Here is a 21,966-nt window from a genome sequence, read left to right as displayed (position 1 = left end):
AGCACCGCCTAAGTCAGTCAGGTGCCAGAAACAATCTGTTGGTAAATTTGTGCCCCTGGGGTGCCTTGGCGATAGATCTCGCACAGACGTCTCCTATCACAGGGGAGAGTATAAGAAGTGATAAGTACTTGGATATATGGGAAGTGTTTATGAAAAGGCAGAGCATGGATCACTGCAGGAAAAGGAGTTTGCTGATTAAATAATCGCGTGTCTTCCACGTGCTCGTAGAAAGATGAGAGTTAAAGGCTAGCTTGTTGTTTTTGTGAATTGCAAGAATGGCGCTATCTTTAATTGGGTCTGAGTCTTCCAAATTCTTTGGAGGCGGTGGCGGGGGTCTCTTCCCTACTTGAGGTGTGCAATGCAAACATGAGCGCGTACATACAGTTTTGCCTTTAATTTTGTACACACACACACACACACACACACACACACACAAGGATCCGGGCGAGCGACACTTTGGAAAACCATTAATTAAGAAAACCAGCGTCGATTGGCGGGGAGATTTATGGCTGCTTTGGAGGGGTGAATCTATCTATAAATGTAGAGAGAGCAGGACAGGCTCCCTCTTTCATTGAAACGTGTGAATTGAGAAAGTTGCGCGGTTCTTTCCTGCTCTGTCATTTTCGGGTTGAAACCGTTTCCTTCCTCGCTGAGGCTTTGCAAAAAGCCGGGTTTGGGGATTCCCACGCTTGGAGCTTCAGACCAAGAGATTCAGAGGTGAGACTTCCGTGGCTGGACTGAGTGGTGTTTTGGGGCAGGGTGCGTGGCTGGTTGGACCCAACGGCTTCGCAGGACGCCCGTCTCCGAGAGTCAGCGGCTAAAACTAGCTTAGCAAGGGCTTAAACTTGACCCAGGCAGCTGGAAGTTACCTTATTTTTCCCGTTTACTTGGGAACAACTGCACCGAGCCTCGCGGTTTGTATTTCTAGGTAAATGTACCTGAAGCGGAAGATAAAGCGAAAATATAATCACTCCGATTACATTTGATTGCATTTATTTATGTAAAGTCGGGCCACAGAAGCAGCCTTGGGAAACTCGCAAGTGTTTTGATTGGCTTCCCCGGGTTTTTCCTCTGCCAAACGCGGTTGACATCGGAGTGCACTCTTACGTGCCCCCTCCACCCTTAATTTTTCTGCCAGGTGCCAGATTCTTCTTTATTAAAACAAAAAACCAAACCAAACCCACAGATGAGTGAGTCTTTAATTTGGTTGCCGGAGCTTTCGGCTGCCGCTCAGCGCCCCTTTTTGCTGGGAGGGAACCTGGAGAGCAGCATCGGAAGGCGGCGGGGGAGCGAAAGCAGCTCGCGACCCGCGCAGGGTTGGGTTTTTCTTTCATGCCTCTGGTGAGGTGTGCTTCAGGAGTTGTGCCGAGGCCTGCTTGCTCGGCGGCAAAATGCCTGTTGTTATGATAAGCTGGCAGGAAAAGTGGAAAGAGGCCTGTCATTTCTCCGGATTCGCTGGCTGGGAGCTGCCCAGCCAGTTGGACGGGTTGGGCCCAGCTTGGAAGCCCGAGCTTGTCAGGACCAGTAAAGCGGCAGTCGCCTCCCTTTCTTTCTCTCTCTCTCTCTCCCCCCCCCTTCCTTCCTTCCTTCCCTTCCTCCCTCCCCCCACTCTCTTCGCCACCCTCTTCCCCGATCTTCAGTCCCAAAGGGGGAAGGCGCCTCTGGGCTCCCAGGAGGCGGAGAAGGAGCTCCAGAGCCCCGATTCCCTGGGGGTGGGGGAACTGAACGCCTGGGGAGACGGGATCCCACGCGCCTTAGGAGGGAGGGAACAGCCCGGCTCTTCTGCTCGGGGATCCGGCCTAGGCCCGCAGCGCCAGCGCCGCCTCCTCCTCCTCCTCCTCCGGGCCCTGGAGCCATGGACCTGACGCAGCAGCAGCAACAGCAGGACGCCGCCGGAGCGGAACTGCCGGGCCCGCCTGAACACAGACAGCTGAAAGCCGGGGACAGCAAGCCGGAGCCAGAAAGCGGCACCTCTGGGGTCAAGAGGGGAGCAGGAGCCCGGCAGTTGCTAGCCCTGGCCTTTGAGGAGCCTGACTTCACCCAGGCGCCGCTCCCGCCGCCGCCGCCCGAGGTGCGCCTCCCTTGCCTCGCGCGTGGCTTCTCCACGGCTGGGCTTCCCCTCTTTTGCCGAGGAACCCCTACTGGCTTCTCTCTCCCATTCGCCCTTCTTTCCCACTCTGCTTCGGCAAGTTTTTCAGCTTGGTCTCTTTTCCAATTTCCTTCTCCTCGTTCTGCTTTCGGGCGCTCCTTCCTTCCTTCCTTCCTTCCTTCCTTCCTTCCTTCCTTCCTTCCTTCCTTCCCATCCCTCCTCCTCCCCCCGTCCTCTCCAGATTCTTTTCCCACCCATTCCCCTCTGCACCTTCTCCCGCACTCCTCTTACTCTGCCTGCCTTGGCTTGCCTTGCACCCACCCGTTTGCTCTCCCTGGCTCTCTTTCTCTTTCACTTCTGCCAGCCCTGCAACCTTTTAAAATGTTGCCCCTTTCCTGTGATTCGTCAGACGCAGCAACGGCATGACTCTCTCTTCTCCCCCACCCCCGTCCCCTTTTTGTCTCTCTCTCTCTCTCTCTCTTTCTCGCTCCCCCCCTCCTCTCCACTTCTGATTAGATACACTGATTCTTCATTCAATGGACGTCATTTAGAACAGCCTCTGCCTTGAGTTGCTTCCTCGCTTCACGCTCGATTTCCAGCCATTCTTCCCTTATTAAGTATTCGTGTAGTATTAATTGTCATGAATATCTGCTATTAGGAGTCTTAAAGGAAAGCAGGCTTGCAAATTCCCCTCCCTCCCTCCCTCTTTCTCATTTAGGAACTCACGTGCAGCAGCAAAAGGAGGGAGGGAGAGAGAGAGAAAGAGAGAGAGAGAGAGTGCGCAAGCGAGGTGGGGACCAACGCGCACACACGCACACCACCCGCAAACGGATTAAGGAACACGCGCGCGCGCGCGCGCGCGAGCGCGCGCACCCCCGCTCAACTTTGAATCGTGAACTCTCACGCCAAGGATCCGGCTTCTCGCCTTCGCTGCTGCAGAAACGTCGGGCATTCGGTTGTGGACTGATGGATTATAGGCGCGCTTGCCCAGTGCTGGCGGACAAGTCTGGGCGTTGGGGACTCGGGGTGGTCTAGACCCGGGCTCCTTCCATTGTGTGTGTGTGTGTGTGTGTGTGAGAGAGAGAGAGAGAGAGAGCTTGTGTGCAAGAGGGAGAAAGAGGGACAGAGCAAGAGTACAACTAGGAAACGGGCAAGCGACCTAGCGAGACCTAAAGAGCCCACTTTTTCTCTGCCTTTTTGTTTTTCCTGCCCTGACTTGGTTCCCCCGAATCCGCGCAGATGTTAGTTCACAGTTTCTCAGCGATGGTGAGTGTGCTTCAGACTTCTCTATCTGGGATGGGTGGTGGGAACCTCGTCACCATCATGCTTTTTTCCCCCCTCATCTTCTGGGGAGGGGGGGAGGGTTGTTGGTGGTGGGGAGGCGGATAGCCGGCTGGCCGGGTGTCACCTCCCGCCGAAACCTCCCCTCTCTCCGTGTCTCCCCCCCCCTCTCTTGCTCGTTTGCAAAAGCTTCCCGGCTCCCCTTACTTTGGCTGCTACAAGTAAACTACAAAAGGCTAGCCATGCTTCCACACCCGTCCATTGTGTTTTGTTTTGCTTTGCGTTTCCCCTCCCCTTCCGATTGGGTTTCACCTCTTCTTTCCGTTCTTGTCCTTTCCCGGGTTAATAACGCTCCCCGGGAGATTAAAGTCCAAGGCATTTAACAGCCACCTTTTTATTATTATTTCCCTCTACCTCCCCCCCTCCCCCGACTTCTCTTTGGATGGCTGTTAATTTCCTTGAGATGTACCTGCGGGCTATCATTTCACAATTTACCAAGTCCCGGTTGTACAAAAGCAAAACCTCTCTGGACATTTCCCTCCTCTTCGGCTTCATCTTTATGTTTCCAAATCGTTTCTCTTTAATTTTGCTGCCTTGTTATTTACATAAAATACGATTTGCATGTACACGTATATGGATGTGTGTCTGTCTGAGTGTGCAATTTACACGCGCACATACCTACGAGGCTGGGTGTCCCGTATTATATGATGATTTGATTCCAATCCATGGAATAGCACCATTGGTTTATCCATTTTGATCCCACGCTAGATTTGTAAATGGCTGGCTTACGGCACACTTATATTTAAGTATTTTTTTCTCCCCCAAACGCTGTTCTTTTTCATGGCGTTTTGGGTGTCATTTTCCAGGAGAAAAGAAGGACGAATGAAGCAATGATGCACTTTCACTTTTTTCGAACAAGGAAAAGAGCATTTGTTTGCTCTTTCACTTTTCTTTTTCTTTTTTCTTTTTTGACAACGATGCCCGTAGGCTTTTTAAAAACAAAGGTTGCGCACGCCCACAATAAGAGCAGAATACACACCATTCCTCTCGAAAGGAAAATCTTCTGGATCTGCTCCGAGTAGGAGAATTTTGTCCGTTTTCTTTTCCCCCCCCCCACTGGGAGTTTTGCCTTTCCCACCCCCCCTCCCCTCCAGTTTGTTAACTTGTAATTCATGCAGCTCCATTTAGACGAGATTGTTCTCTGCCCAGACGGGAATATCTCGAAGGCTGCGTTTGATTCTAGTCTGAGCGCAAATATTGTAGCTCATATTTTTTTTTAATAGGGTGATAAACATTTGGCCTAATCCTGTTTAATTTAAACTTTCTCTTCCTCCTCTCTCTCTCTCTCTCTTCTCTGGTCTCCCCCGTTCCCTTTTTCGTGTTCTTATTCATCAGGACCGCCACGACGCTACCAGCAACGGGACAGCCCGGCTACCCCAGCTGGGGAGTGTGGGCCAGTCCCCCTACACCAGCGCACCTCCGCTCTCCCATACACCGAACGCCGACTTCCAGCCCCCTTATTTCCCACCTCCATATCAGCCCATTTACCCGCAGTCTCAAGACCCGTATTCTCACGTTAACGATCCGTATAGCTTGAACCCACTTCACGCCCAGCCTCAGCCGCAGCACCCGGGCTGGCCGGGACAGAGGCAAAACCAGGACACGGGGCTTTTGCATACGCACCGCGGACTTCCACACCAGCTCTCCGGCTTGGATCCCCGAAGGGATTACCGGCGGCACGAAGATCTCTTGCACGGACCTCACGGCTTGAGCTCAGGACTAGGCGATATTCCCATTCACTCGATACCTCACTCGCTGGAAGACGTGCCGGTAAGGAGACCCGTGAGGCGGGGAGGCAGGCGGCTTCCTGTCGGCTCTTTCCCTCCCCCCCTCGTCCTCCCCCTGCCACGCTTCTTCTCCTTCTTCTCCTCCCCCCACCAGGGGATGGGAATTACAGTGTGCATTTCAAGCCTCCAGCACACCCTCCACGAAGGCAAGAAGCGGTGGTGTCTCGCGGTTGGCAACCGGAGTTGAATTGTCTCCCGCCAATGTCTTCAGTTGCTAATGCAGAAAAATAGCTCTTTGCTTTTGTTGGTGGGGAGTGGAGGAAGGAAGGAAGGAGAGAGAGAGAGGAGGGAGAGAGAGAAGGAGCTGGCAAGATCAGAATACCCCTGACTGGCTGCCTTGTTGGTGACAAAGCGAGGTAACTCTTTGGAAAGGCTCTTAGAAAGCCTGGCCTTCAGTCGGATTTTGGCTGGCTTGAAAAAGAAAACAAAAAATGACCCAAAGCTTTCTTCCCACTTCGAACCTGCTTGTTTGGACGATGGGGAGGAGGAGGAGGAAGAAAAGAATCTCTGTGAATTGCAATTCTTCGGATTGCAAACATGGCGTAAGAAATCTAGGCCCATCACCCCCCACACGGAGAAAGAGAACAATGTGCTGCGGTTGCTATTGTGGCTGTTATTATTTTAACTAAGGTTTTGGAGGGCCTTAAATGTTTTTTTTTAAATTATTATTCGGGTCAGGGTCTGGTTTCTCTTATCCACAAATATAATTTGGGTGTGGGGGGAATGGTGCCTCTCCTCCCATCTTTCAACAGCCTAGAGCCCTTTCTAGCCAGGGGCAAGCACCATCTGAGTCTGGCTGGAAAAGAAGGTCACTTCTCCAAAAAAAAAACCCAAAATACAAAAAAACCTCTCCTACTGAATGCAGAATTTATACAAGCCAGTAATTTTACTCCTGCTTCTTGTGCTGGTTACATTGGACAGAAAACATTTGTGGGAAAGGAGAAAGGAAGCTTCTAATATTAGCCTAGGGTTTGTTTTGGTTCCTCTTACTAAAATGTCACCGCAGATTACTGAATCCAATATTATCATAATACTGACAGTTTAATGATTTCCAATTGCACGTTGCAAGGATAATTTTGCCACGGGTTCCTTTCAGAAAGCGATTTCCCCACCTCCTTTATTCCATTCCCTTTTATTAATCCATATTTGAAGGAAACGGAGGAATTCATTACAGCTCCAACTCTCTTTTTCCCCCAAGAAAACTGCGCTTAGGTTTTGGTTTGCAAAAAAAAAAAAAAAAGCCATGCCTTACTTAAAGTATCCATGTCTCTGTGGGAATTGGGCACTTAAAAAAAAAGCCACACCAACCAGTTTTCTTTTAATTAAAAACAACCCCCAAACAACAACAAGAATACCTGGTTTGGAACTAGGGTTGTTTAGGCAAAAAAAACCCAGTTTGAATCATCACTTAACTAAAAACAGTTGCACCGAAATCAGGGGGAACTTCCACTGGTGTTTTGTTTTAGGTATCAAGTTGCAAACGATTTGATTTTGTTGGGATTTCGGTTGCGTTGAGAATTGTATGTGCATTTTCTTTTTGAATAATAAACATAGGTTATTTTTTTACTATCCCAGCAGTTAATAGATGTCTGGCCCATTTTAAGAAAGGCCGTTGCCAAGTAGTTTTAGATAAAAACATGTAACAGGAACACCTCCCTCTTTATTTGGGGTCGATTATTCCCAAAGCTGGTAAATCTGATCCGTTTAAAAGGGAAGGGCATTGATCTTAGGAGAGAGGCGGGCGGCGTCACGTTAGGATGCATGCTTTGCTTTGACAATGGAATAGAGAGCGGCCTTGCAAAGGCATCACGGAGCGAATGAAGTTCCTCGAAAATTTTCATGATAGGAACGGCTATTTTCATTTTTTTCTCCTGCTACCGCAGTTAGCCATTGATACAAGGACAGCCGCTTGATACGGAATACTTGCTTAAGCTGAGAACGAGAATTATTTTTAAAACTAAGTATCTGGGTGGGATTTTAAAAACCTGACAGCCGGTGGCTTCCGCGGATTCTGTCTAGGTGAAGAAATCAGACAAATTAAAAACGTTACCCCACCCCCACATTTTTTAAATAAAATAGGTTGAAGGCTGTTTGCTTGAAGGGATATTTCTCTACATCGTTTAAAAAAGAAAATCCGAGAGAACGGCAGCCATAGTCATTTCTGCACATTTCTCAATTTAATTATGCTCAAATCCAGAAGCACTTTAGGCAAGTTACAAATGAGAGCATTGAGTACAATAAAACCTGTAATAAAGCAACTTCGTACCATCCACCCGGAATCATTGAGATCAGGCACAATTAACAGGAGCATAAATCCAAGGCAGAATGGAAAAATGATAGACTCGGTATTATTGTTGGACGGAGACTTGGTGAAGGAGAAGAGGAGGGTGGTTTCTTGGGGAGGGGAGAGGAGGGAGGGGTGGGTGGGGGACTCCGTAGGAGCCTATGGGGGACGCGCGCGGGCGCGCACCTGCGCTAAATAGTAGCGCTGAAGTTCGGCAGCGCGAGAGAAAATTCTCCCGCTTAAGCAGCGTTAGTGCTACTTTGTAAACACAGGCAGACACATTAGATTGACTGTCAGTTTGGGAATTGGAAAACACGCTTTTCATTTTACTTTCTAATCACGTCTGAAAGCTCCCGCGTGCCCGGAGCATCAAGCTTTCCGAGCAGAATTTAAAAGCAGCGGCAAACGCTGCCTGGAACTAGAGGGGAGCCAGAATTGCCACGGCCTTCAGGAGCTCGCAGGGATAGCCTCCCTTCTCCTATCCCAATTTTCCGGATATTCCCTCCCCCCGCCTTTCTGTATGCATAGGTGGCACAAACACATTCTTCTAGAATCTTATTACAGTGTTAACCTCAATTTTAAAAGCACAAAGAGCCGGGAAGGCTTTCCCTTAAAATGCTTATTTCAGAGGGAGAGGCACTGTGATAGAAATTCAGTTTAAGCCCATGTGTGTTAAGAAGCACGGTGAGATTTATGCACAATTTACGCACATGTAATCAGGAGTTGCCCTTAATGCAGGAAGCCTGAATTATAACCACGTTTAGGCATTCTTAACTGAAGGTAATTGCTATTGAAACCAGCGGCCCCTACTTCTGAGCAGATGCCACTAAAGGTCCCCAAACCTAGCCGTTTCTGCTTTCCAAAGATCGTGTGCAATTGGAACCCAATATTCGCTTTTTAAATTAAAAAACGTCAACATGGGGAAATGAATATTATTCTATTTTTTTAAAACACCAAACTAGTTATAAGACGCAGGGAAATAAAGACCTTGGCGGGTTTCTCTTGGTGTGTTTAGAAATTCATACCCCTTTTGTATTGCTTTTGTTGCAGCACGTAGAGGACCCCGGTATTAACATCCCAGATCAAACTGTAATTAAGAAAGGTAAGCCACTTCTTTAGCATTCCAAGCATGTCCTCACAAGCTTGATACCGAAGCAGCCGAGAGAACTTACGAAAGCGATTGTTTTCTCCCCCTGCCCTCTCCTCGTAATTTACAACAGCTGAAAATGGAAAACGAAATTGACAATCTCGGTTGATAACCCCTTTACTTAATCGCACCCTCTGTATATGTATGATTATATTATCGAGCTAAACAGATCCATGTTTTAGCAGTTCCTAATGACATTGTGGTTCAGAACTGACTTCTAATTTCTTCAGTTGCCTTGAAAGTATGTTTCATTACCTAAGAAAGAGCCAATCCTGTTCAGCCGCCCCCCTCAGCCCTCTTCCTCACCCACCCACCCCCAGGCTTCAGGTTGAGGAGATTGTTCTGGATTGTTTACATCTGAGGGCTTTGTTGTAACAAGCGAGCAGGATGGCGGAAGGGTAGTCGCTTGCTTAGCCTGCTCTCTGCAACGGGGGCTGTGTGGTTTGGCTTTTCCTATGGTTTCAGTTGCTGCTTCCTCCTAATGTCTTGTTGCACTTGTGTTTTTTTTTTGTTTGTTTTTGGTCTGGAAGAAAGCGTCCTCCCGTCTCCCAAACCTTGTCTGGCTTCAGAATTTCGTTGTTGTTGTTGAAAGTATTCGGGATGTTGGCAGCAGAGCAAAACGGTTGGCTTTAATTTTAATCCGTGTTCAGGGAAATGCCGGATTCTGACCAGTTGGTATGAAAGATTTGAGAAAGGATCAATGCGGCTTTCTTACATAGTAGCAGGGTCTTGTGCTCTCCAAAACAATACTTCCTTGAAAATCTCAGCATTACACAATGAAAGCTAAAAAATTTACCCCTCCTCCCTGTCTGGAGAGTCTTTGTCACGTCAAATTAGATGTGCAAGGAATAAATCTTAAAGTGATGCTCTTTCCAAGTCGACATGATAATTGGCTCTTTTATTAGTAATCTCAAGAGTTCGTTTAACTCCTATTGTCTCTATTAGCCTCCCCAGAGCTATTAATGTCACAAGTGATCTATCCAAAACCTAGATATCCCTCCTCCACGCTCCACCCTTTAACATTTGGATTAGACCTATTAAAGTGAAAATGGAAAGTATAGGAGTGTAGGATGAAGGACAAGAGGAATAAACAGATGCTGATAAGAGTAAATATTTATAGTGCTGGAACATAATGCCAGGTCCATTTTCCTCCAAACAAGACTGCCCTAATTTTTCAATGATGCTAGCCAAACTAAACATGGAATTTTGGTAGGTTTGGGAGAATTTTACCCTTCTCCTGCATATTATAATAATGCCCTGGAACTTTCTGTCATCATTAGGGGAAAAATGAAAGTTATGTCAAGGAAGTTTCTTTTCTTTTTGGGAAGTAAATGGTAGTAAGGAGGCAGACCAAAAAATGCATCCATTTTCCTTTATTTTGTTTGGGGGTAATTGTTAAAGAAACTTGTACTACCTTTGAGAACAGTAATGAAAATACCTCTTTGGCGCCTCTTTCCAATATACAAAGTTGCAATTGCAGAAAACGTGACATCTAATCCAATTACTTTGAAACTATTCAATTGGAAGTACTAAGGGCTATTCTAGTACAAATTAAGCCCATAGCCGTGTAGCTTGTAGCATTACATCCCACCCCCCAAAACAAGGGAAAGGTATATTGTGTGGCCATCCTTTATATTAAATATTGGTAACAGGGAATACGTCTCCTTCCGGTAACCCTTTCGGTATCTTTAAGATTACAGGCGAACTGTTGTTCCTAGAATAATTTAGGACAGACGAGGTAATTTTAACTCCACCTCTTCTTCCCTTAATTTTGATCCAATCCTGATTTAGACTGGGCCTTCAAGGGGGGGGGGGCTGGGAAGTAGCCAGTCCAGACGTTGAAACTCGTTGTGTGCACTTCTGCCTGAAAAGGTTCACTTAGTTTTTAAATTAAGAGCTAAATTTTTAAGCAAGGGCTCAGAGCCCCCCCCCCACGAGCTTTCCCTTTCTCCCTCAGACAACTGAGAATTTAAAATTGAGGTTCTCTTCGAAGGTCATCCTCTAGGTCAGGGGTCTCCAACCTTGGCCCCTTTTAAGCTTTGCTGGCTGGGCAATTCTGGAAGTTGGAGACCCCTGATGTAGGGGCCAAGGGATGTAGTCCCCTGCCCAAGTTGCTGCGGAAGGAAATTGGCCTATTCCAACCCCCCCCCCCTTGTAAGCGTCTTTCCAAGTTTCCTCATCCGAAGTCGAGGCTGCGGGAGGGTGGGCGATGGGTAGAGGTCGCGAGAGGGAGGTCCGGGGGAGGGTGCTGGCCAGCTTCGGTTGTTGGCCTTCCAAGCGAAAAAGGCGGAGGAAGAGGAGGAGGAAGAAACCAAAATGGAGGAAGGGGCCGCCAGCCTCGGGGCTACTACCCCTTATTCAAAAAGCTTTCCTTCCCCCTCCCCGAGCCGTCATTCCCGTTGTGGCCCATCTGCCATCATCTCTCAGCCACCTTTCCTGGCTTGTTTTCATCCCCTTCCCCACTCCTGTCATCGCCCACGCCTCCCCCCACACGTCCCCCAAGCCTGCCGCCCCACCATCGCCTCAGGCTCCTTAGCAGCTGCTAATCCCTTCAGCGTTTGTGCACTAACGCGGCTCTGCCTTCCCTCGGCCTCCCTTCTCCCCTCCCCTCCCTCCGTCCCTCCCTCTGCAGGCCCCGTGTCCCTCTCCAAGTCTAACGCCAACGCCGTCTCCTCCATCCCCATCAACAAGGACGCGCTCTTCGGCGGCGTGGTGAATCCCAACGAGGTCTTCTGCTCGGTGCCCGGCCGCCTGTCGTTGCTCAGCTCCACCTCCAAATACAAAGTCACCGTGGCGGAAGTGCAGAGGCGCCTGTCCCCGCCGGAGTGCCTCAACGCGTCTCTGCTGGGCGGAGTGCTACGGAGGTGAGGCGGCCCGACCGAAACTGGCCTTCTTCTTCTTCTCCTCAGGCGCGCGGCAGACAAACTGAGGAGGGGAAAAGGCAGCCGCGGATTCGGTGCGAGGGGCAATGTGGCGGGAAGGGAGCCCATTGGCAGAGAGGGGTGGGCACGTGGTTGCCGTGTTCGGCCTCAGCCAATCCTCTCTTTCCCCAAAGGCTCCAGCTCCCACCTCTCTTCCTCCCGTCTATTGTTTTTAATTTCTCACAGTAGATACACTACCCCACACTTTAACCCCCACACCTCGCCCCTTCACACATCTTCATTTTTTCCCCCCTCCAAAGCTGCTTTTCTCCGCCCCCTCCTTTTTTTTTTTAACAGAAGGCAGCTGCTGTTACTAGCAGGATACCAGCCTTTCTTCCCAATATCCCCAAATGTCACTTTGTCAATTAACTGCTGCAACATTCTGGGCTTCCTCAGACATTGCTGGTTTTAAGTTCTGCTTCACATTTCTTTCTTTTTTTTAAACCACATTTGTTTTTGCCCTTCATGGTGCTTCTCGTGGCTCATTTATGTTTTTTTTTTTCACTGTAAGGGTTAATAATTTTTGAAAAAGTACTTTTGAGAGTATTCTTGTGTTAAGTGTTTTCTCATAATTCCCTCGCATTAATTTCCTCATTAACCATTTCCCCTTCTTTAAAAGTTTGGCGGAGTTAATGAGAATATACCTCAAAGATCCATGTTTTGAAATCGGAGCCACACTCCTTCCACATTTTCCTCTAAAAATGACTCTAGGTCTAGGATCTTTGGTTTTACTATTCCCTTCAAGTCTCTAAATCTTGCATTTGAGTTTCGGGTCTTTTTTTTTTTTTTCAGAGTAGACAATATAAGAGAAACTACCTACATCTCAATAATAAATCTGCACCTGAAACAAAATGACAGCAAAATGACCAGCCATTTCAAAAGATTGTGATTTAAAATATTACCAAGTATGAATTGCAATATATTTATTGAAAACGCAGAGACAGTTAAAATAATTAGTATTTAGAGTTTTCATTGCTGTCATTATCTGTAAGCTGGACCATATTATAGCACAGCATCATGTATCTATGGAAATTAGGCTGCATTCAGTTATAAGCAGGCAGCATGTCCTGTTAATGAGACCCACTCATATACAGTCAACATCAGCAATCACAGGAAGGCCCCTTTAGTGTAGCAAGGTCACTCATCTTAGCATAGCATGTTGAAAGCTCATACACACCAGCTGAGGGCACTGCCAGCATTACTTTCCTGAGGAAGGCCAGTGCAAGAGGGGAATTTGGCTAGGAATACATTTATGAGAAAATCATAAAAAAAATTCTCATACTAGTGTGCAAGATAAGCGATATCTTTCCTGTTTAATCTGTGTACCAGATTGAATGTAGTACTGTATCTATAATGAAAGGCAAATGATGATTGTAAATCTTACATAATGCAAGGAAATCTGGCTGAAACACATCTCCCATTGGTTCACAACTATGCAAAAACCTCACAGCTACATTTTTGATCACAATATATAAACATATTTTACAACGTTGTGAGTTTAATTGGTGTCCATATATGATTTGCAGCTGATATTGTAAGAATACAAAAGATTTAATTGTCTGTTTAACATGCAGTTATTTTAGTGAATTATATATTTCAGTGAATCTTGTGCATAACTCTCATTCTAGCACCCAAATTTAATTTTTTCCTAAACTTATTAAATTTTAATAAGCATAATATATACATTTGTGGAAAATATCTGAATAAGTTGCACCATGAACCTGAAGGTACTTGTGTGTTAAGTGCTGTTTTTTAATGGAACAGGGCAAAGTCAAAAAATGGAGGGAGATCTTTGAGAGAAAAACTGGACAAAATAGGATTAAATTTGCCAGCCGGGAGACGTAAAGCTGCTAATGTTACCCTGCTGACATCACTAGTAGAGGGTAAGTGATGGCTTTTTGGCAGTGGGAAAGGCATTATTTGGAAATGTTTCTTTTTGTTTGCTGAGAAACAAACTTGTGGACCCTGAAATGTTTATGAATATTGTTTAATTTAAATCATTATTGGTCAATGTGACCTTTTCCTCTTGTATTTTTTTAAAGGGGACTCCCAGCCAAAATCCATTGATGTCAAAACATTGGATGTGGCTTTATTGATATTTATTTGGATTTAAACCCTTGTAATGCATTTCAGACTTGGATGCTAAATCTCAGTGAAATGAATGTAACCAAATTGGCATGCTATGTGATGCTTCACTTTAACTGGGTTGCTAGTTGATTGATCACTTGGATTAAAAAGTAGGACTGAAAACATTAACAGAGTAAACATAACTAATGGGTTAATTTATTAATCACTGATTGACATGGTAGATTTTAATTGGATTTTAATCAGTGAAATCCCAAGTGAAAGGGGTGAAATAGCGACACATATCATTATTGTATATATCTTGATTTATATAACAAGGATTAGGGTTATGATGATTTTCCATATAATGCATGACTTGACTGAACTACTTTCTTAAAAGAAACTGCTGCTCTTCAACAGCATCTCAACATTTAATAGATTAATTATCATGCTAAAACATATAATTGGGCTATAATTTATAAACTAGTAGAATTAGAAAACAGCCATGCTGAAGATTATTTAGTCCATTTATCAACATAAGATAGCTGCTTCTTAAATGCCTGTTATTGTAAATACGTTTGAGAAATGAATGGATTTTAATATTTACAAATATATTAAATACAAATATTCATCTATATTATGTAGTTAACAGAAGATCCAATTGTAAGTCCTATAAAATTAATTCATACTGAAAATCAGGTTAAGTATGAACAATATTAGTCACTTCAAATTCTACAGCCATGCCTTTGAAGTCCATACATTTATTGCATTATTTCTGCTGAAATGAATATAGCTTAAATAACTCAAAATGACTCTTTAGTTATAGACAGTATAACACCAATCCAGAGAAACATTTAAGAATATAAGGATGAATTCTGAGAACAAGTCCCTGTTCACTATTATATGAGTAAAGGCTTTAAAAACACCTTCTTTGGGTGAAAATGTTAATTGTTTCATTAATTGAATCCCAAATAATGTGTTTTGTTTAACTTTGGTTTTATTTTTATTCTGTTTAGCTCTGTCTTTATTTTCTAGTGTTTTCAGAGTTGAACAGAATATGTGTATGCACATATATAGTGGCCTACCAATCAAATATGGAAACATTGTTCAGATAAAAAACCCCAGAAAAAGCACTATATCTATTCTTTATTCTCTGTCTGTATGCTTCAGTATAAGAGATACAGAATGACTGCCAGCATTACTGGCAGCGTGACCTCTAAGGAGTTACCATCTATGCCAGTTGCTTCAGAAACTAACTATAGGAGCAATTTTAGTCCAACTGAGAAAAAGAAATTAGTTTAGAAATGAGTTCAGGAATATTTTTTATTTTGACACATATAAAGCATGCTGCATTTATATGCTGTAACAAGTAGGATGGAAGTTTATTGTACCCAACAACACTTAAGATCTGTTTCCAGTGCTCAGGATCTCATTCTTTGCACCTTAATACGCATTAAAAAGTTAGCGCCTACAGCTAACTTAAGATACAACTCTGCTATTTCAAGCTACATACCAGTAGCTTATTTATATTTAAATCATTTTGACATCTGCATTTGAAAAATATAGAACCTTAACTTCTTGAATCAATTTGGGAATCCTTGACCTACACCACGATTTAATAGTGTCCTAATCTTACTGCAAGCTTCTGATCTCCTCTTTGCTTGGTAGAATTAAGCAGTATAGAAATGCTTTATTTTTCTTCTATTTTAATTGTGAAAAGAGGTTGGGTGAATGTACTGTTTGAACATTAAGAAGTCAAAAGGGGTGGGCATGTATCTTCCTTTATGTTAAAATAGTTACAAAGTTTATAATGAGAACAAGAAATGCAGGGGGCATGCTAAATTGGGAATTACTTTGTAGTAGCTATTGACCCAAGGAAGTTGATACAAGCTGTCCTACCCATGCAGTCTTCACTAGGTTTTAATTCAAAGGTCTTTAACCTTGATTTTGGTTATGTAGAGTGAATTTTAAGTCCATTCTTCATGCCAAGTTAGCTTTAGTTTTGCTTACTATCAGCTTATAGCCATCTTTTCTCTCTTTTTTTTGCTTGCTTTCCTTTTTTTTAAGTTCAAAGAAGTGAAAGTTATAAAAATTATAAAAATTATATAAATTACATTATAAAAACGCCAACTGCCACTGAAAGTCCATCAAGGAGTCCTGCCATTAATAAACAGCGTATTTAAATGCCACCAGCAACTAATGGGTAATCAAGGAAAGCAAAAGAAAATTTATAAGTAGCTGAAGAAAAACAAAAACAACAACAACAGGAGAGCAGGAAAAAGGAGAAAAATGAGACATGCTAATATTATCGTGATTTAGGGAATATTTTAAACGTTTAATAAAACCTATAATTTAAAAGGAGCGATCTTTTTTTTTTTAAAAAAAAAAAGCCACGGTTTGATCATCCTATTACGATGAAGAGAAACACAGGAATAAGGCTAATGCATAGATAAACTAATAATAGTGGCTAATTTTTTTCCCCTCTCAAGAGATAATAGACGATTGTTGGGTTGTGGTCCTTACGCGATGAGGCCGCTTCCAAAGTCCTGTTATTGTTTATGATCCGCTCCATTTTATGGAAACAAGCTCCGTGGACTGAGGCTTTGAAGCTCTAATTGGCGCATGCGTTCTTCCGGACCTCGAGCTAATGGCAGGAAGCCCTGCGGTGAAAACCAACTGGTTCAGGAAATTAAAACCAAAGATTTGAAAATCAACAAAACAGACAGACTCAACGGAATGACCCTAAAATTCTTATGGTTAATCGTTTGAAAAGGGGGGGGGGGGGAGAGGAAGGGAAGGAAGGATAATTATATGCAATCAAGTTAAATTTTAAGCACTTAACTATTTAATGCAGTCTATAGGGTGGGGATTGAAATAATGATCAATGATCAATATTCTCTAGGAACAGAATAATTATATGTTTCGTATGTTTTTCTTTTCTGTGTATACATAATTCTCCGTAATGTAATATAAACTAAAAGCACAAATTGAAACATTAAACTTTACAAAACAGAGATAAAATACTTGGGACACTTTTGTTAGTGAGCTGAACAAAATGCCATAAATATATTGCAATATAATTTAGGATTAAAAGCCGACTACATTTACCACTTTATGAATTGCCCAATCAGCATCTCACCCGCCCCCAAAGGATTCTTTAGGATCAGTATTAACACGCTCATAGTTTGATATAAAACAATGCATTTTGACCGCCTCCCCCCCCCCCAATCGCCTTCAGGAAATTTCTTTAGCACACTGAGATATTAGTCTTTTCTAAAGCAGCGCTTCACTAGTAGATTGCAAAGTGCCAGTTAATCTTGATTGACTGGATATCACGTGAGGAACCCAAAGATGCACCTAGCAAAGTCTAATAACAAATCCCATAGATTTGTTGGCGCGAGTTCCCACGTTCCTGTCGCCCGCTTATGCTTTGGGTATTAATTATGTATTTCCTCCCAATCCGCATTTCAGGAGAAGCCGTGCATCTCGCGAGAGATTTTGGTTACGTTTGTGAAACAGAATTTCCTGCCAAAGCAGTAGCTGAATTTCTCAACCGGCAACATTCCGATCCCAACGAGCAAGTCACAAGAAAAAACATGCTTCTAGCGACGAAGTAAGACTTTTTACCTCTGCGGAATATTCCTAAGGAAGATTTTGTTTATTATGTTTGGTTGTGCTCTGAGCTTTTCCTCTGGTGCATTTACATTTGTTTGCTGCGGATATACTATTCTCCGTACCTGCGTGATTGCCTTGACGGGGTAACTAAAAAGCACAATTTCCTCATCGAAGGAAAACGATGTTATTGCCAACGACGCTATTGCTGAAATCAAACAGACGTAGGAGAATGATTCCCCCACCCCACTCCCTGGAATGGTGTTACTAGAGGCGTTTAAATGGGAAGAAAACGGCACATAATTGCTAGGCTCTGTAGATTTATCAGAGAGTAAGCCCTGTTAAGTATAGTGGGATTTATTTTGAGGATTGTAGACAAGATTGCGTAGTTATTTGGAAGTAAGTAAAATTGATCTCAATGGAACTTACATGCTGAATAAAAATGCTGAAGATTGATTAACTGTGAATTCAGGTATTAAAAGTATTTCACTTCTAAGCAACTAAAATGCCAGTGGGGGTTTATTTTAAGAGAAAGACTCTAGGGATAACTTAATAGAAAAGATATTGAATATTCAGGTTAGGTGGTGGGGGAAGAGGAGAGGGAACTCTCAATTATTGTAAATGATGTGTTTGCTGGAAATTAAAATGCTTCCCCCCTCATAGTTAATTACAGATAGTGATTCACCGAAGAACAGTGGGCCAGAGGGCACCCAGTTATTGGGAGAGAGATACAGCTGAAATATGTCTCAATACTGCCCTTTAGAAACTCAACTGCTGCCATATATATGCTCCTAGTTTTTCTTATCTGCTGGCAGCTTATTTAGATACTGGTATGAATCTAATTTCTGAATGGAGACCTTTATTCCAGTGCTTTGTGACCTACATAAACACTACTGCATCTTTCTAATGCCATCAAATCTTATATGAAATGAGAGTCCTGGGATTGATAAGCTAAAGAAGTAGCTTTGAGAACTGTTCACTTCCTAAATTGGGGCTTTGTTTTTGTCCTTAAAATTAACTCTCACACTTCATTGCCAATTTGCTTGCTGGGAATAATGGAACGTTTCCTAAAACCATGTAGAGTGAAAAACATCTAAGTGGAAAAAAGAAAAGAAAATGTAATGGATGTGTTGTTGAGATCAATGCAACTTACTTTCAAGGAAACTTATAATCTTATGGTGAAACTTAGATCTAAAAAATAACTGTTGATTTAAATCCAGAAGACTAGATATGAATGCTAATTACAGAACTTGTAATTAACAAGCTTGATGGGGTAAACAGTGGGTATTACTCTGGAGGAAGGAAGTGGGAGATGTGTTTTGTATCAAGGAGAAATGTGTATGCTCGTGTGATTTCCATAGAACTTTCTGACATTTTTCATGTGATTATGAAGATGTGGTTGTATATGAGAGGAAAGAGTTAAATTGAAACAGAGAGATGTATTGAGTATGACAGAGATACCTCAGAAATCGGCATCAGTAAATAAATGTGAGGGCATATTGGGATGAAGAACACATTTGATGCAAACTGCTGTTCCAGTCATTATTGATACAGTAGTAGTATTACATTTTCATATTTTCCACATAGTAATCTCTAAGTGTTATCCTTGGGATGAAATAAAGACATGGCCCTCATTTTCTGACACATAGCTTAAGGATTAGTGGCACCCTATAGGTATCTAATGCACTTGTATGTAATGCTTGCACATGCACTCACTTACACACAGATAAATGTGGGGAAAAGATTGTAGATGCCACAAGATAAGAGGGCGATCTAGTGTAAAAATGCATCTGTGTGTTGAAAAGCAAAAAAGCAAAAAAATATTGTTCCTGGAAGAAGTGGATGTAAATCAGTGCAGAGGAGAAGCCAGGGAGATGAGAGAAAGAGAAAGGCTGTTATACTGATGTCAATATTTCTATATAGGGCATCAGCGGTGCAGAACGTCAGAGAGTGGGTAAAAGAGCAGAGATTATTTCTGTGCGTGCATGTATGACTTTGCTGTGGAGGCAACTGACTCCTTGGCTCGCCTGCTTGCTGACAAGACTGGCTTATTTTCCTCCCTCCCCTTCTCTCTGCTCCATTTATGCTGCAGACAGATCTGTAAGGAGTTCACCGACCTGCTGGCTCAGGATCGATCTCCACTGGGGAACTCTCGGCCCACCCCCATTCTGGAGCCGGGCATCCAGAGCTGCCTGACCCATTTCAACCTCATCTCTCACGGCTTTGGCAGCCCTGCTGTGTGCGCAGCGGTCACTGCCCTGCAGAACTATCTCACCGAGGCACTCAAGGCCATGGACAAAATGTACCTCAGCAACAATCCTAATAGTCACACAGATAACAGCACCAAAAGCAGCGACAAAGAAGAGAAGCACAGAAAATGAGGATTTTCTTCTTGCAGACCCAACCAGACCAGCCAGCCTGGCCCCCCCTCCCCTTCCTCCTCACCCTGAGGCTACAGAAAGAGAAGCTCAGAAATCTGTCCCAGCCTATTCACTCAGGAGGACCGGCTAATTCACATCTCTCTCACCCCCACCCCTGCCCCTGCCCCTCCCCACCGTTCTTCTTTTTCTTCTCTCCTCTCCTTCCCCACCTCCACCACTTCCCAGTTCATTTCCAGTTGCTACCCAGTTTGGAGCCTGAGGAAACAAAGGTGGCGATTGGGCCATCCTAAGAGGAAACAGAGAAAAAAACACTTTTTTGTCGTCTGTGTGAACTTTTATTATTTTTAACAAAAATAAATAAACTGATGAAAATAAACAACTTTTTTTCTAAAAAAAAGAAAAAGAAAAAGAACTAAGTTTAAAGGTTAATAATGAAATTTGGGGAAAAAAACAAAAACAAATGAGCTTCATCGGACTGGATCACCACCTTCTCTGATACAAACTTCCGTTTAAAATTGTAGCCATATTTAAACAAAACAAAACAGGAAAGAAAGGATGATAATGATGATGATGATGATGACATTTTATCAGTATTGTGAATAAACTTGAACACAAACCACATGCAGTTCCATGTCATGTCTTCAGTTTTAGCACCTCTCTCCTGCCAAGGTAAAGCGACTAATTTGAACTTTCTTATGGTGACACCGATTCATAGTGCTTCTATAAGGGAATCCGTGTTCTCTATGTATATATTTATTTATGTGTAATTTAATGGGAACTGTAAATATGGTGAGTCTGTTTGAAGCTTTTTTATTATTTATCTGGTGATCTCGTTTACCTCTTGTTTAGTGGGTTTTTAAGTCTTTCCCATCTTAGTTCCATCACTGTGGTTCATAGTTACTTATTTAGAAAACGGAAGGGGAGTTTTTTAGGGGGAGGTGGGGTGGTATTTTTTGGGATTCATCACTTCAGCCCTGTTGTAGCATGTTATAAAAAGAGGACAATAAAGCAGCTAAGCGATTGAAGCAACTTGGATTTTTACAAATATATTATTAATATGATACTTAATTTCCACATTGATAAAGGAAAATAAATCAGCCATCCAAACCAGACCGACTACCACTTCCACTGAAATAATTTAGGTTCCCCTTCCAAAAACATTTTTTTTCCGCATGTTGATAATTTTTAACAACTCTTTGTATGCTGTGGCTTTAAAAAAGTTTATATCCAGGGTCTTTCTATTGAAAGCATAATCAGAGCAATAAGTTGATATTGTCTATTCAGATAAAGAACTGGGGATCTTCACTTCCCTCTCCCCTTTTTCATTTTGAGTTGCCTTTTGGTTCAAAGAACTTCCATACATTGGGGACCACCTGGTATCCTCTATTTCCACCGGCCATATTGGAAGCAGTTACAGTTGTATTGTATTGAGTTGTGCTGGCAGTAGTTTCCATGCCTGTCAATGTATCATAGTCCTTTGTTGCCCAGATAAATAAATATTTGATACGCTTTATGTCGATTTTTTTTATTCAGTGGCTGTCTTTACCCAGGCGTATTTTTGTTCTTGGCAGTATTTTTTATTCAGTATGGTTACAGTAATTGAGTTTAACTCTCCCTTGACAATTGCTCTTTGCAATAAGCAGCTGAACCCATTGTTTCCCTCAAGTATAATAAAAACTTACTTTCAAGTTGGAGTTCAGAGCAGGGTATCATTTAGATATTCCACTGAGTCTGTATTCAGACAAATTACACAATAAAACAAAATGTATTCTTTTGGATTAAAAAAAATATTGTACTGTTGAAGAAATGGCATTTTAGTTTCCTTTAACTAAAAGGTGATTTTATTTTTTAAAAAATAAAGTTTTATTTTATTTATTTGATCTTTAGGTTTTGTTCTTGCTTCATAATTATATATCAGGGTTACCCATTTAAAATGTTTGACATATGAATTGCTTTTTAATTTTAATGCCATTTAAAATATGGGGAAGATAAGATATGGGGAAGAGAATTATGGGTAACTATGTATACATACAAATGTTCATACAGAACACATTTTTTAAAAAATCAATTGTGTCTATGTCAATGCATGGGATACATTTTCATATTAGGGAAAATAATAATATTCATCTTGTTTGACTGACATATTACTTCAGATTTATTTTAGGTTGGATTTTATGAATGTGTGCAGGTCACATTACTGTAAATATTTAATCATGTGATAATAACTTTTCCAATATTTTGGATGAGGAAGATCTTATTTTGAAATGATACATGTTTGAATTATAAGCAATACAACTCAAACTTTTAGATACGCATGAAATATTTTATTTTCATATTAGC

At 42.9% G+C, this 21,966-nt stretch overlaps 1 protein-coding gene across 7 annotated transcripts in view; it reads left to right on the top strand.

The window, feature by feature from the left end:
* Positions 1 to 21,966, top strand: part of TFAP2A (transcription factor AP-2 alpha) — a 53,441-nt gene that overhangs the window by 6,192 nt on the left and 25,283 nt on the right. For 2 of the 7 annotated variants that reach the window (XM_026715085.2, XM_026715084.2), the window contains exons 2-7: positions 4,766 to 5,200; positions 8,552 to 8,603; positions 11,281 to 11,512; positions 13,334 to 13,452; positions 17,105 to 17,246; positions 19,338 to 21,139. In XM_026715085.2, coding sequence (XP_026570870.1) covers positions 4,766 to 5,200; positions 8,552 to 8,603; positions 11,281 to 11,512; positions 13,334 to 13,452; positions 17,105 to 17,246; positions 19,338 to 19,626 — 1,269 coding nt within the window. In that variant the 3' untranslated portion in view covers positions 19,627 to 21,139. Of the gene's footprint in view, positions 1 to 923; positions 2,072 to 3,328; positions 3,356 to 4,765; positions 5,201 to 8,551; positions 8,604 to 11,280; positions 11,513 to 13,333; positions 13,453 to 17,104; positions 17,247 to 19,337; positions 21,140 to 21,966 lie in introns of those variants that run through there. The other 5 variants (XM_026715081.2, XM_026715083.2, XM_087930833.1 and 2 more) reach the window with 5 other exon arrangements.

The sequence above is a fragment of the Pseudonaja textilis genome, chromosome 3, assembly GCF_049901715.1.
Source record: "Pseudonaja textilis isolate UNSWEBS1 chromosome 3, rPseTex1.2, whole genome shotgun sequence".
NCBI lineage: Eukaryota > Metazoa > Chordata > Lepidosauria > Squamata > Elapidae > Pseudonaja > Pseudonaja textilis.
This window is presented reverse-complemented; position numbering and strand designations above follow the sequence as displayed.